The sequence below is a fragment of the Oenanthe melanoleuca genome, chromosome Z (assembly GCF_029582105.1).
Source record: "Oenanthe melanoleuca isolate GR-GAL-2019-014 chromosome Z, OMel1.0, whole genome shotgun sequence".
In the NCBI taxonomy this organism is placed as follows: Eukaryota; Metazoa; Chordata; class Aves; order Passeriformes; family Muscicapidae; genus Oenanthe; species Oenanthe melanoleuca.
The window spans coordinates 37234624-37251421 of record NC_079362.1 but is presented as its reverse complement, the minus strand read 5'-3'; the positions used below and the strand labels follow the sequence as shown (position 1 = coordinate 37251421).

At 36.0% G+C, this 16798-nt stretch overlaps 1 protein-coding gene across 1 annotated transcript in view; it reads right to left on the bottom strand.

Moving 5' to 3' along the window:
• CNTNAP4 (contactin associated protein family member 4) overlaps window positions 1-16798 on the bottom strand; it is a 203585-nt gene that overhangs the window by 58604 nt on the left and 128183 nt on the right. Inside the window, exons 5-8 of the mRNA XM_056513630.1 lie at window positions 11158-11361; window positions 10800-10984; window positions 8741-8884; window positions 6089-6350 (exon numbers count right to left, since the gene is read on the bottom strand). Of these exons, the coding sequence (XP_056369605.1) occupies window positions 6089-6350; window positions 8741-8884; window positions 10800-10984; window positions 11158-11361 (795 nt within the window). The remainder of the gene's footprint in view (window positions 1-6088; window positions 6351-8740; window positions 8885-10799; window positions 10985-11157; window positions 11362-16798) is intronic.

The window sequence follows — 16798 nt, the reverse complement described above, 5'->3', positions numbered from 1 at the left end:
GAAAGAAAAATAAACCCCCAAAATTTAAGTTAAACTTCCACTTATTGTAACACTATCTAAATGTTTTAGAGTTGAAAGGAGAAGGAACCAAAAGAGCAATCACAGCCCACATAAAATCTCCAAGTGATAGTGAAATGAAAAAGAACTTCATACGCACAAGCATCTTTCGTGAAAACAGAACCTTGCTTTACATTTGATAAATAAAAAATAAAGGTACTTCAGTGAATAAGTGTTAGTGTAATACTATTATTGTAGCCTAATTATCTCTAATATATACATTTCATGATTGCGAAGAGTATCCTCCCAATCCAAGGAAGTTATCATTAAAACATCATTGTGATGATACAGTATTTTACACATAATACATATCTTTATTACACTGTTAGAAAGGATTTCTTCATATTTTAAAGCAAAAAGTAGTCATTATATTACAACATGGTAAAATAGCAAAATACCGTAAATGCTAAAAGCTTCGGTAATCATCATGTCAATGTTACAAGACAATTTGCTTTCAGTTGATTCTCCTATTGGACAAATATGGGAAAATATTCTCAGAGTTTAGCCATGACCACGAATTTACATTATCTACAGCTGTGTAGGGGTAAGGTGCCACAAAGCAATAAACTTATAGTCCACATTCTGGAAAGCACTCATGTATACATAAATAAATTCTACACAGGGCAGCATGTAACCACGTTATTATCTTTAACAAGTGCTTAAAGTCAATCATGTTCTTGAGTGTTCTTCAGAACAGAGGTACTTCTTTCAGTGAAGAACAAATACCTTTAAACAAGGCAAAGCATTTTGTTGACTGCAGAGTGCCTATGATTTGTGATCTGATTCCCCTCTTGAAATTTCATGTATTTATGTACTCCTCTCTAGAACATGTCGTACATGCTGCAGTAACAGTCCATGAGTTAAGAGACTCATTCAAATAGAAATAAAAGAAATAAAAAGAGAAAGATTAGAAGGTTCAAATGGCTAAATTATAGCATAACTAGGATCCATAGATCACTGACTATCTAAATACAAGATTGTAATTCAATGAAGAGATAAACCCTAGAAGAACATTGCAAACTCAGATGAACTACCACCTAGATAATATTTCCAATATGTTTAAGGTAATATTAGTCCTATATACCTTTTCTCTAATTTTTTCCTTCCTTCAATCAGCAAATTTATTAGGGCACACATAACAAGAAATCTGAAACATTTTGCTTTAGCCCCAACCTCTCACAGGTACTACAAGTGATTGAAGTTTTCCTCAGTCAGATCTCCTTAATACATTATCTTATCCTTTAGAATTCAAAGAATCATAAAATCATATAGCATTTTGGTCTGCAAGTGACCTTTAAAAACTAGTTAGATTAATGTCCCTCTTTGCAGGGACTTTTTTTTTACTGGATTAGGTTGCTAAAACCCCATACAACAAAACTTTGAACTTTTCAAGAAGTGGAACATGTAAATATAACTTGCTTCACCTTTAAAATTGTTACCTCTTGTTCTGCCACTACAGATCCTTGGAGGAAAAAGAGAATAAAAATCTCCATTTGTAAGTCTTCTCTTGAGTATTGAAAGACAATAAAAAGGTCCCCTTTAAGCTTTTTTAAGCTTTTTTTTTTTTTTTTTTTTTTTTCTTGTTGAACAATAGCAACTCTCTCAGCCTTTCTTCATGGAGATGTGCTCCAGCCCTCTGATAATTTTCATGGCCCTACTCCAGTCTCCCTCTAGCAGGACCATGTTTTTCTTGTGCTGGGGACCCTAGAGCTTGAAGCAGTTCTTGAGGTGGGGTTTCATCTACCAGCAGCTCCAAATTCTTCACAGGCCTGCTCTCAATCCCTTCCTCCCCTGGCCTGTACTGATACTGGGGGGAACTTGCATTTGGATTTGTTGAGCTTCATGATGTTAACACGAGTCCATTCTTGAAGTCTATCAAGGGCCCTCCATCTTCAAACCTACCAAGGGCTGCATTCCCTCCCTAAAGGGAATCAACTGCACCACCCAGATTGGTGTCTGAGGATATACTTGATCTCACTACTTATGTCATTACTGAAGATATTAAATCTAGCAATAAATGCTGACACTTTATTTTAATTGTTACGATGATAACTGCTTTTATTCTTAGTTGTGCATCCTGCTTCAGTAGCTTCTTCTAATGGGTAAACCATACTCCAAACCTTGCAATATTTGACTGTGAAGGTAGGTAAGAGACTGTCCTAACATTTAAGAATGTTACATCAGACCATCAGAAGTTCTGGTTACTGGACAATTAATAATATGAATTTTGCATTTTTTGGCTTATTTATTGTAATTCACTTTTCTGTCCTACTGTATGATTTTGGAATGGATATTTCATCTCCCCTTCTTAGAGGCTGGCATGATTAGAGTTATTCAACAGTGTTCATGTAGCTGAAGTTAAGACTCCCTAGAAATCCCTTTCTAGGATGCCATTGGAATGCCATTGTGGGAGCACAAGATACTCGGAAGAAAACTTCATTTTAGCCCTTGAATTTAGAACCTTGACTAAATTCACATTTGCTTGTGTGGAGCCACTGAGTTGTACAAAACTTAAGTGGGAGAGGCCAGTGGACTACTAACATCTACAATCCATCTGAAACCTATATTGTCTGCTGCTCGAATATGAGTTAGAAAAATGCTTCAACGGAAACAAGTAGGAAAAACAAAGCAATTAATTTTTTTAGTACAAAATAAGGTAGATATTAAACAGGATGCCCATTCATTCTCATTAGTTCCATAATTTTAAATCTAAGTATTAAAATAGGGTCTATGGGATGTTGGGCACAAAAATGATACCTGTCATCAGGAACACATAGATAAAATACAGTGTATATAAATTATTAGGAGATCAGTGAGAAACAAAATAGAAGTTTAGAGGAAGTAATTTATAGATTAGTCTGAAGTATAACAATGACATCCCATTATTATTAAAATTAATTAAAAGCTGCATGGAAATTAAAAGCTGCTTTGAAATAGAGGGTCATAGAAGAAACTGAGTAATAAGATCTAACATTTACACATATTGTAATTCAATTTGGTCTCATAATTCAAGACAATTAACTTTGTGTTGATTTCTCTGTTTTTAAATCTGTGTTATTTCTTTGTGAATATTTGATGTACCACTTACAAAAGAGGCTACAAACGAAAGACATTAAGCAACCATTCTGCAAAAGATAGAACTTACTATAACTTATTTACTTATGAACTAACATGCTATTCTCCTCGGTTTTATATAGTTAAAGGAGTTCTTTAAAAACACAAGATAATTCATTTAAGACTTGTGCACAAAGAAATATGCTTGGATTTAATTATGAAATATTACGTGTATGTGTGTGTGTGTGTGCATATGAAAGTCAGGTCATAAGTCCTTGCCTGTAGGGGAGCAAATCTTCTGTCCAACCATCCATAATTTAATTACTCAATCTCCAAATGCAGACTTGAATTGCTTCAGTGATTGTTACAACAAACACTTCAACAACTCAAGGAAGAGTTTCCCATATGGTTTTGTTAGATAAATTCCATCTTAGAAGAGAATAAGATGATTTTGCTGTAGCTTTTGCCTTCACAAAGACAAACACGATTCCTCCTGCTTGATGTTATGAACAGAAAGCTTAACCTAGCATGAGAGCATTAAATTTGATTTCAGCATAAAACATCAGGATATATTTTGGGATGTTTATGCTAAGATTTTATGTGTTGTGTTGCAGCTTCGAAATTGAATAAATTGCTCCATGTATAAGTCTACCTACAGCTGCTAAAAGTGCCACCACCTTCAGCCAATCTGTTAAAATGACAGTGCATGGCAACAGTTTTTTTTAACATACATCACCTAATTGAACAGAAATTGAAATAGCTTCTAAAAAGCCAAATTCATCACTGCTAACTACATATCACTGACATACTTACTAAGAAATTGACATTTTCAAATGGTAAGCCTAGGGAAATCTCTTGTCATTAAAGTGATACTCTTTGTGCATCAGTTAGTTTAGATAATAAAAAATAGCAGCGCCGTTTCTGTTACCACCCACAGGAACAGGATCAAAGTATTTATGTAAATTTCAACATTATCTGTGGTCATTAGAGGCTTATAGTCTTTTCCTGAGTTAAAATAATCAACGGTTTAAAATTTTACTTGTAATTATTATACATCTGTAGAAACATAATGAACTTCCCCTTCCCCTTCCCCTTCCCCTTCCCCTTCCCCTTCCCCTTCCCCTTCCCCTTCCCCTTCCCCTTCCCCTTCCCCTTCCCCTTCCCCTTCCCCTTCCCCTTCCCCTTCCCCTTCCCTTCTTGCCTTTCCCCCTTTCCCCTTCTGGCTCAAGGTCATTTTCATTTATTAGAGGAATTAAAGTAAGGAATCAATCTAAAAGAAACAGGGGCATGGAACAAAGTCTAAAGAGATCCCACGTTCAAATCCTGCGGCAGTTTCTTTGTCCTACTTGATTCTGCTTTGCTCCCTTTGTCTGCATTATACTCCCTAATAAGTTTACACAACAATTTAGATCAGTTTATTCTGATTTTATCTTTATGCTGATTACAACTAGTTTGGGTGTTTCTCACTTGTTTTTCATTACATAACTGGAACTAACTTGGCTTCTTTTACAGTGATATTTGTGAATATGAAATGGAAAATACATGCTTGTGTATGGGTCAAAATAAATCAGGGATCAAGTGATGTTTTGGATATCACAAATGTGTTTTCTGCATCCAAATTCACCATTGCTTCTACAAAATATTCCTCCAGCTAGTGGACTCTGGGCATCTTTGTCCATATACAAACCACTGCAACCTCAGCCTCAATTTCCTCATATTCATATATTTTATGTAATCCCTTTTATCCACCTAATCTCACCATAACCTATCACATCATATAATCCATATACAAGTAAAGGGCCAAATTCAATTTGTTTGCCTGAATAATGAGAAGCTCTAAGGTAGCTATGATAATGGAATGCCAGAGAATAGTACAATACTGATGAAGCGGTGCTAGGTCAAAGTAGTGATATTATTACAGGGTGATGTTACTGGATCTCAGCATTTTATAAAAAGCCTTCAAAGCTGGACATGATGTTTTTCTGTCTTGCTTTCATGTTTTCTGAAAGATTGAGATTCCTGACCAGGCGAACAGTCTTGTTCTCACATAAACTGCTCACAGTGCTCAGAAAAACTGAAGAGACACTTTATGAAAGAATTAGTCCCATTCCTGCATAGCAAAGAGAAGGTTAAAACTAGAATCTGCTTAGAATCCCAACTGAATACTCTCTAACATGATTGTGTATTACTATAGTTGCTTCACTCTTTTATCTCGACATTTTTGTTTGCAAAGGGTGAAATTACTCATCGGAAGTCTAGAAGGTACTAACTTTCTGAAAATCTGTGACATCCTGTGGGATGCCTAGCAGAGCATTACCAAAAGTAGATGATCCAGTCTCAATTCATTGTTTAACTACAAAAATGACCCTTTAGCTCTCAGGTATTAATTTTCCTCAAGTTCCCTTTTTTTTTCTTTTTAATCATTGATTCAAATTTGCTCTGGTTTTCTGAAACACAGTCTGATATTGGGCATACAATGTCCCAGTTTAATGGACATCTCCGCAATTTAGAACTCTAAAAAAGATTAGATGTGATATTTATAGTGATGTATAACTTTATAAAGTTACTTGATACGTTTTGAAAGCACTGACAAATGGCAAAAAACACATGACTTACCTTGACAGAGTAAGAGACTAAATTTCTTACACTTCATAACTGAAAAAGCTGCTTAGATTTCCCAGGTTATACACATAAGCAGTACATACTGTATGCATGTTAAGCTAAGGATTCAATTTTTCAGTCTATATTACTGCAAGTAATTTCTGCTCACTCATGGGGAAAAAAAGAATAAGTATGTTTGTGAGAAAAGAAAGCATTTAGAAATAATTGAGTGTAAAATTCCCACAAGTAAAGCAAAGTTGCACACAAACTAGTCATAAAAATAAGTCAAGAAAGCAAGTACTAAATAATTAACTTTTAATTTTTTTTTCTTTTATGCATAAAAGTCCTAGATTTTTTTCTCCTTAATTTCTGTTACCTGCAGCGATGTCACTCAGTACTCTTCCTGTTTTATGAAGGTTGATTTTGACTCTCCCATCACTCAGATATAAGAGGAAACCACCTGAAGACTGGTGCAGTTTACCAAACAATAGAAGTCCTTCTTTGTTCCAAGTGCGAAACTGAAAACTGACAAATATTTCATCTTGCCCTGATATGCCTGGCAGAGCCAGGAAACTGCTGGAGCTCAGAAATGTAACAGGAACCACCTGTGGCTCTAAACACGAGAAGGACATATTGCCCTAGAAAGAAAGAAAACAAATATGGCATTACGAAGAGTAATGAGAATTTATCCATGGAAACTGCAGAGTTTCAAAACGTGTGCATAGTACTTGAGTGTATTAGTCTAAAAATCAAACACGAACATGATCAGTTTGAGAAATGTTAACACAGTTGTCTGGCCAGAATAGATTCATCTGTCTGCACAAAGAGTGGCAAGGACCTTTGAGGGAGTGATGTAATATCCTAAATTACGAGGCTGATTTAATGCTACTTCAGGAGTAAGAAAGATCTGCTTTGTTCCTAGTTTGGGTCATTCTCATTAAGCATTAGGGACTTGACAAATCAATGACAAATAAATGCCATGCCACTGACTGCATGAAAACACTTACATGGGCCTAAATGCTTGGATGCAGAGAAAAAATGTTGAGCTGTGCTGATTGTTTAAGACGGTGTTAAATGTAATAAAAAAAAAAATCCAAATTAATGCAATTGGTGATGTGCACCAATTCCAGTATTTGTTTTCACAAACTCTTGCTACTTACAAATGCTCAACAGACACTTCTTAAATTAAGAGAGAATTTGTTTTCAAGTAGGCCCGTATGGACTAGATGATGAGCTGGATTTTTGCACCTAGCATTTATTTCGTGCTTACCTTCTTCTGAAACAACTGTTTCTTAGGTAAACTTGCAGTTGAATTCATTGAGAAACCCTGAGAAAAACCTGCATCTGTACTTCTACTGAGTGATGCAAATAAGAAATCTGGAATGGGAATAATGCATTTTTTGCATCTGGTGTCAGGGTTAGTTAACACTTTATGGTGCTTGGTACACTGTGCACTCTGAATGAGTTGCTGACACCATTTGAACTATAACTAATTTGTTCTGGACAAATGAATAACAAGATTAATGCTTTTGGAATTTGAAGTACACTTAATTTCTATTCAACACTAAGAGGTTTTAAACTTTTGAGCATACATAAAACTTTGACCGCACAGTAAGAAGTTTTAAAATCAATTTAAGAAAAATACTCACTAGTCCCTGATGCGGCAAAGTATTAAAGTTTATGGGTTTTCATTTTCTTCAAGGAAAATACATAAACAAGTAAAAGCTTTATCTTATGAACTCAGCTGTACAGAAATGAGTAGTCAGCTAAAATGACACACAGTAAAAAGGTACTCATCAGAATAATAAACCTTGTTAAATGCTAAAAGCTGGCCTTTTGCAGATTCCCCCAGTAAAGTGCCTATTTAACAGGGATTCTGTGGTAACAGAGATTCTTTCCATAATTATTTACATTATGAAATGTCTCCTAAATATTTTTGAAAGTAGTACAACAATTTAAAAAATTTGACATAAAAAAATGAAATTTGCTATTACAGTTAATTTCATAGATCCCCTTCTACTAGTCCACCCAGAGCCTACTCTAATTGCCCATTCCCCAGTATTCATAAGCATCAGGGACAGAATACCATGCAGAGGTACCAGCTTAGTTAATTTTGGAATATTTCAGGTGAATTTCACACGAGAAAAGATGCCTCTCACCCGTTTCTTCTACGAAAGAGAACCAAATTTTATTCTTTATAGTCTGAACAGAAATCCAAGTTAAAATATTTGGGTTGTGAAAGTATTTAACATATTTTTAATTATTCCTAGCTGATTTCTATGATGCCTCTGCATTTCCTGCTACTAAATAAGTACATGCTGCAAACAGAGATGACCTTTATTGTACTACAGGAAAAAAAAATCCAAACCAAGACCAACAGCAAAGGACTTAGCAAAATTTCTAGAAAGCCTTTTGTTATACAGAAAGTATTTGTTCTGTTGTTGGAACTGTTTCTCTTTTTAGAGAATTTGGATAACATGACTGTTTGCCATATCACAATAAATGCATTAAACCCACCCACTTAAACCACAGGTCTTCAGAGAAAGGTCAGTATAAACTGAAAAATAGAACTTATCTATCAAAACTATAACGCTCTGGACAAAGCAAAATGGATCATTCTCCTCAGAAAAAACAAACAAACAAACAAACAAAAAAAAAAAAAAAAAACAAAAAACAAAAAAAAAACAACTAAAAACTAACAAAAAACCAAACAACTTTTAAAATGTAATTTTAAAATTATAAGTTTAGTACTTCTGATGTTCCTATTAGCCAGACACATATTATTATTACTCTGGTACAAAGACAAAATTTGATGGTTTCTCATGCATCATGTTACTGACATCAGACATATCTAAATATCAGCTAAAGACTACAAGAATAAAATGGATTCTTCCTTTCCTCCTGGGATGAATCAACACAGCATAAAATAAAAACCAGCCCATACTTCATTTTTCTTTCATTAACTAACATAGATTTTACTATAAATGTGTTATAGTTATTTGTTCTTTCTTAACTATAAATCTCTTACCACGATGTAGATCTGAGATTTATGCCTCCTGGCAAGGTCAATAATGTTCACTCCATTATAATAAATATTTTCAAAACACCCATGAAAATTCCTGCGTGATAATGTCCCTGATTTTCCAGGCACTGGGATCCCTCCAAAGCTGAGCTTAGAAAGAGAAGAGAAATCAATAATACTATTAAGTAATTTTCTAAGGAAAGAAGTTGACTATACTGTAAGAGCAGAAATCAAAAGACTGGCCTATAATGAATCTTCCACTTCTTGTGTATTTCATTGTATCACATCTACATATTCAAAGAATAGGCTAACAAAAAATTAGGCTATATCAGGTCAAATGTATGTAGCAAATTATTCTGACATTTTGGCACTCCTTTTTCCCTTCTGTTGATGTCACTTAGTAGCATCTTGGATCAGTTTTCAGCATCCATTACAGCTGCAAAACCAAGGAGAAGAACGACAAGGCCAAGTACATGGAGACTATGCAAAACAGTGTAAAAAGGGAGAAGAAAATTAACAACAATTTCTTTAGACACTTGAGCCTAACTTCTCCACTCTCAGCACACCATAACTACCATAATAGAGAACAAGAGTGCATCAAATTACATTATTCTAGGAAAAACTCGAAACTAACTGAAGGAGGTACATTTTCCCTTTCAAAATGCTTAGGCTGTGCAGTTCCTTTGTATGGTGCTGTAAAATTACTTAGTTTCACAAAGAGATTGGAAGATTTAATAAAAAATAAAACCCCATTGAGAGCTACTAAATTAAAGAAAATCATTCTGTCTAAATACATCCCTGCCCTAAGGCAAAAGCTGCTAGAAAGCAGTAAATTATACTAGAAAAGCATTGTCACAAGGGTGACCTTAGTTCTGCTCTAGTCTGTTTTAACCCTTGGACACCATCAGAAATAGGATCCCAATATAAGTGAACATTTGAGCTACATATTTCAAAGCTATTCTGGACAACACTATAAAAAAGGTCAGTCTAAACAATTAACCCTTTAATTTTTAAATTTTGCTTAATGTTTAAAAAAATTTTACCAAAAAAATCGACCAAAAATATAATATTTAATTAAGTTAGTAAATTAAGAAAATGTTATAGTTAGAAATGCAATTATAAACACAATAGTTTGCTCTCTTTTGAATGTTCTTTTTTTTTTTCTTTACTTGTGTTAGCAACATGTACTTCAAACTATAGCATTTGCATGAGAGGAAAATTTGATTTGGAATACTGACTGATTTAGTAAAAGATATCTCTTTGTCAACCAGCTATTTTCCCTCTTGCTTTTCTTTTTTTAAATTAGTATGATCGTCCAAACTTTGATATTATGATTTCCATTCAGAAATTCTGAGCAGATATTTTTGAAATGAAATAATGCAGATGCAGAACAGCATGACATCTCACCCTAAAATGCTTAAAAATTGGAATGAGTACAAAAATGTCTGCGGGTTCCAGACATTCTGCTCTATCACTCATTGTCCTTTTCAACAAACAGTACAGGGCAAACATAAAGCAGCTAGTCATCACATTACAACTGTGAAATAGAAGTATTTTTAACCACAGGCAGGAAGGTTTCACAGCATATTACATCTACTACTTTTCATGAATCTACTGTTTGGGCAAGTGAGATATTTTCACAGTATAATTTTCAGATCTAACAGGGATTTAAGTATTGATATAAACATTTCTAAAATGTTTTTATGCTGATGTATTTCAATTGTTATCAAGTTTTATAGTCATAATGTTAATATTCATTAAATAATAGGATTGAGTGGGTTTCATTCATTAGGTTTAAAATACTGTTTATCATGTTTGCAGCTCAACTGAAACAAAGGTATTAAAATAATGAATTCTGAGATGAAAAAGATGGTCTTTTGAAAATACTGAGTTGAGAGTCTAGTGGAAGATTTGTACTCCAAGAACACCTCTTTCATTCTCTTAACAGAAAATCCCCAAAGCCTTAAGGACTAACAACTTCCTTAAGTTCTCTTTCCTCTGCCTGTTTCAGTGCATTTGCATAACAAAGGTAATAAATGTAATAAAGGAAAGGTAATTTTCACACCTCATAATCAAGGTCCAAATAACTGAATTCTCCTTTTGCATGAAAATGATGAGTATGTTTATCCACTGTAAAGTTTACTTGATTGTTAAAATGCTCAATGAGAACAGTATGCCAGTGCTGATCATCCAAAAGGCTGCCCAGCGTAATATTAATTTGGGCATTAGAAGGATGAGTTTTAGTATCACCTTGAAAGAAGAAAAATAGAAACTATTAATTTCATTCAAAAATATAATTATTCAAAAATATACTGCTAGTTTATCATACTTTATACATTAATATCCACTTAACAGTTTAAGAGAAGGTTTAGTCAAAAAATGCCTAATAGTTATATTAGACTTTATGAGACTATAGCTGTTACCTAAATTAATGAGTAGGGACAGCTTCCCTTTAGTTAATTCCATGGTGAAGTGGTCTCCATTTTGTCCTTCTCTGTGGAGGAGAATTCCATCACTTTGCATTGTCTTAAACTTCAGAGAAATCACATCTTTCAGTGCATTAATGAGTTTTTTATTTAATGTGTAAATTAGACAACTTTTCCCATCAAAGCCAATCACCTCAGACCCTAGAAGTAAAGAAATGAAAGATAATGTATAATGCTATGTCTAAAAGAAACAGTTGCATGTTACTTCAATATGATATGAAGTTCCATCACTAACATCTCTAAATCCACTTGTGCACACTAAATCGTACTTTATTTCTTCCTCATATATTAAGACTGTTGTGTTTTAACGATGATGGTATAACTAGATAATAAAACCATGTGAAAAGAGATATGGCCTCTATTCAAATCTAATAATGTTCTCATATGCTGAAAAGTAGGTCTTCTTTTCCTTGGAGCTATTAAGTACTATGACCATTTCTGCTTTTACTTGTGTTCTTAGGCTGACAATCTCTATTAATTTATCTGCAAATCATTCCAATGAACAAAATCAAAACCCAAAAAGAGCCAAGGCTGCTGTTGACCTTCAGGAAGGGAAGGGAATAGGGCTAACTGATTTTATCCCAATAGTATGAAAAAATATCTGTCAAAATCAGTACAGATTGAACAAGACACACACAAAGGAACTGATAACACTATAAAAAGCTCATAGAGTATTCACAGTTCATATATAATGAAGAAAAAAGCAATTACCCTTGAAAAATACATTTTTGAAGTGAATGAAGATGTAAAGGACACTCAATAAAATATAAAGTTGTTTTTCAACTGACTGGTTGACTTCTTGCAAGTCAAGGGAAACCCATTATCTATTTACTAACTTTATATAATTTCACTAAAAATATTTCTCCATATTGTCAGCAGAGAAATGAAATGAATTCAAATTAACTTTTGTACTTTAGCTTAGTAATTTATATTCCATTTTCAAAAAGCTCTTGTCAAGTGAAAGCAGTTGTGGTTTTAAATATAGTTTCTTGATTTTCTTTATATCTTGTTATTAAGAATTGATTTATCAAATGTACAATGAATAACTATGACGTTCTACCTAAATATGAATTCTAGATTAACTCTTTTATTTCCATTTGTCATTGAATTAATGTGGATAGCAAAAGTGTTAACGCTGAATTAAAATAATGAATATGATGTTGACTAGCTTCAAAAAAGACTTCAATAAGACCACTTGTACATTTATATATATCTATCAAAACAGCTAACTAGAGACATTCTTAGCAGGCAATGATAGCTGTAGGATTGGGAACATACTATCCTTATTAGTCATTGAGACAAGAGCATAAACAACATCAACGTGGCTCTCCAAAACCCCTCATACTAATCTGCAGCACTAGTTCCTAAGAAGCAAAATCTGCTTTGTTTGAATTTGGAAAATTAACAAAACTAAATTTTGCCCCCACCCACATCCCATGACTTAGTGAAGATTGTGAAAGGGTTGCAGATGGCAATCAAAATTCCTGTAACACTTCTCACACAGGGCTTGTCTTCACCATCCATGCATTACCCCTAGAAATATAGTTACAGAGTTGTGAGAAAGACAGCTTGGAATCCTGCAGGGTTATAAGGATAAAAAGAATGTGGAGTCCTATCCAAAGTACCATAAGATTTTTCTCTCTTATCTACGAACTCCTTCTGAATTCCTGTAGTTGTAGCTGGACTTCAAAAAAATTCCTCAAAATGGATTTTCTCTACTGTTGTAAATAAGAAAAATAAAACAGGCAAACTTGTTTTACGAACACTCATCTTTTATTTCCAAAATTTGCAATGTGTCTTCCTTAAATTCGTGTGATCTAAATCTAAATCCTTAATGCACTATAAAAATATCTGGAAATTATGAAATGCCCCTGAAAACTGGAAATTCTGCAAGCCTCATGTACACAGGACCATGAATCTTAGTGATCCAGACCAATAGTTTTAGTTGAAATATCTTTGAAAATTATTTTTTATCTTTATATCAATTGAAACGCTAATGTTCTATAAAGAAAAAAAATTATGCAAACCAATGCAAACCAACTGGCCAGTTTTTCTAGTTATGAAGAGCACACCCAGACCTTTCTTTGACTGTCGTTACAGTGATGTTGACTTAGAGCATTTCAGCTGGGAAGGAAATGCTGAAAAAGCCTCAATACAATCAGAAGTGATAGAGAACAGTACAAAAGGGTTTGAGCAGTATCTGCAATGCTTGCTGTTAGGTATCATACCACACACATCTAACAATTTCTAATGTGAATTATATATTTATTTTCTAATTATCTATACTCCATAAATTTATACATTTGTCATTTTCATATTTGTGGCGGTTTCAGTCCAAAACCAGACGGAAACATCAATTTTGTGTAGTGGGTTTGATTCAACAATTTTAGGTTTCCTGGCCAATGCACCAATTTATGTCTAGTTCTGGCAAAATCATTAGTGCACCCTTAGAATTATTTACTCATTTCCTGCTGTGAGACAGGGTTAAGAGGAAAGGAAAAGCAGGCTCAAACTTTGAAGGGTATAAAGAAAACTTTATTAACACAAACGGAAAGAAAAAATAATAAGAATCAGAATAAAACGTTCAGAACATTTCTTCTTCCCCCTACACTTTATTTTCTTTCACACTGAAAACGTACAGCAGAATAGTCTAGAAAATCGTAGTGTAGTACATTCTGGTACTATAATATAAACAAATAGTCAGAATAGACTCTAGAATAGTCTTTCTTCAGCTCACTTAGGGAGACGAGTTTCTCTCCTCAGTCTATGGAGACTTCTCCACAAGAAGTCTCTCATGGCTTTTAATTTTCATGAATACCAGCCACTCAGAAATCTGCTATTGCAAAGTGCCTCCCATTTTGACAGTCTTCCCACAGCTGTGTTCATGGGCCACGTAAACTTATGGGGTGCTATTTTTCAGGATTTGAGCAGCTCAGAAGCAAAGGTTCTCTTCGTCTATCTCTGCTATCATCGTCATCTCTGGGAACAGAGTTCTTTGTCCTCTTTCCTGGGCCAAAGGGCCTTCATAACTCCTCTCTCTGTTCAAACTTCTCAAGGGATCACAGCTACTTCAACATCTGCTTGTTTGGCATGGATGCCTTTGCATATACCTACAATGTGAATGCTCTTCTATGAGTTACAGGAGAAAAGAGTCTGATGTACCCATGTAGTACCCATGTCTCATGTACTTCTCCATAGCCTTACAAGAGGATTTCCACCCAAGAGTGAGGCATCTCCATGAATCCCTCCCATCTGGGACCATCTCTTTCATGGACCTTGGTGTTTCTCTACATGTCTGCACTCTGTCCTTTTCTCTCACTCGAGAGAGGATGGAAGGTCTGCAAATCTCATCTGTTCAGTGAAAGAGTTAATATCTCGCCCAAGGCCTGCAGATGGTTTTGTGATCCCTGTCAGGTGGCTGGAGTTGTTTAAGGTGGTGAGCTCTTCGGGAGCTGCTCTGGGGGAGGCTCGGATCTCAGCAGCCAGGCTGGAGCACAGGGCAGCGCCCGCGGGTCGATGCTCCCCTGGCCCTGCCCGGCAGGTTCTGGAAACGCAGCAGCGGCAGCAGCAGCAGCGGCAGCAGCAGCAGCGGCATTCCAGCCGAGCCACGGCTGGGGAGAGGGGGATCCAGCTGGGCCAGGACCCGGCTGGGCCAGCGCTGGAGCAGAGCAGGGCCCGGCCCTGCCGGGATGGGCAGGCGGCATTCCTGGGATGGGCCCGGCGGCATTCCCGGGAAGGGGCCCAGCCCTGCCAGGATGGGCCCGGCGGCATTCTTGGGAAGGGGCCCAGCCCTGCCGGGATGGGCCCAGCGGCGTTCCCCGGGATGGGGCCTGGCCCTGCTGGGATGGGCCCGGTGGCATTCGTGGGAAGGGGATGGGCCCGGCGGCATTCCCGGGATGGGGCCTGGCTCTGCATCAGAGCCTGCCTGGCCCGGCTGTGCAGAGGGGCCGGGACAGCCTGCTGCTGTACTCAGGCCGAGTTCATTTTAAAATGTGCATTCACAGAGACATGTTCAGCTTTCTCAGTGGTTTAGCAGATTCTCAGTTCCCAAAAATAATCAGTGATTGGTCCTTGTCAGGCACTGAGGAAGCTCTCAGCAGCTCCCCCCAGAAAAGTTACTTCCGTGGGTTGGCTTCAATGCAAAACCATCACATTATTTAAACCTATATTTCTGCCCACCACTTAAAAAAAAAAAAAAATCACCCTTTTGTTTCTTTGTTTGCTATTTTTAGACTACTAGTTTTCAGAGGATGAAATAAGAGAGTACTGTAATGACAATAGGCAATTGTAAGCTAAACATATTTCTAATATCCTTTTTTTTTTTTTTTAGTGTCACAGCATAGCTTAACCTGAACTGTGTTCTACATGGCTTAATGGTCACAATCTGGCATTTCAGGAACAAGACACAGAAAATGTCAGTAGAGATTCATTGTTCTTTTGTACACACTAAATAGAAAGAACTATCAGGCAGAGGCTTCAGACAGATTTTGGGCTGAGGTTCAGCATGGAATATTTGCAGTGTAGTCATGGCACAAGCAGATACTTTATCAGTTTACAGGAAGGCTGGTTGAACAACTGGAGGCAGAAAATGCCTTCCTTCCTTCCTTCCTTCCTTCCTTCCTTCCTTCCTTCCTTCCTTCCTTCCTTCCTTCCTTCCTTCCTTCCTTCCTTCCTTCCTTCTTTCCTTCCTTCCTTCCTTCCTTCCTTCCTTCCTTCCTTCCTTCCTTCCTTCCTTCCTTCCTTCCTTCCTTCCTTCCTTCCTTCCTTCCTTCCTTCCTTCCCTTCCTTACCTTCCTTTCCCCCTCCCTCCCTCCCTCCCTCCCTCCCTTTCTTTGTTCAGCCTCCATTATTAAACTTTGGTTGTTCTGGAACTAGAAAGAGCTGAGGGTACATTGAATTGTGGTCATATTTCTCAGTTGCTCAGTTTTCAAGGCCATTTTCTCAGATTGTTCTAGGAATCGTAAGTCACGTTCCCAGTCTCAAGGCAGCTATTATTGAGGAATGTTGTGTGAGCCTTTCAGGCCCTTCTCCGGGCATGAGATGTCTGTTTTCTGGAATAGGGAAGTTTACCACATTTCTGAAGTGACCTGATCTTCAGCACCCAGGTTTGAATTTTCCCTTAGTTCACTACCTTGTACCAATTTTACAAAGTCAAATTTAAGGCAGAAAGCCCAGAGGTGTCGTTTATTGATATATACTTAAAGTCAAATACAAATGCATGGCAATAGGAAATAAATACAGGGAGATCATCCAAAAGATATCAACCACCCAAAATGTAACTTAAATAAAGAAATTGGAAAAAAAAAAAAAAAAAAAAAAAAACCCACAAAAAACCCCACAAAACAAAGAACAACAGATCAAAGTATTAAAAAAAAAAACAATTAAAGAGGTTGCTTAAAATAAATTCTGTTTCCATCATGGAAAAAAGATGTGAGAAAGAAAAACTAGTAAAAAACTTACTGAGGGGAATTTTTTAAAAAAATCCAGAGATAAAAATCTGTATCAGGAAGACATCAGGAATATTTACACTGTCCAGCTGATCAATAAAACCACCTCAATTATGCAATCTACTTTCAAA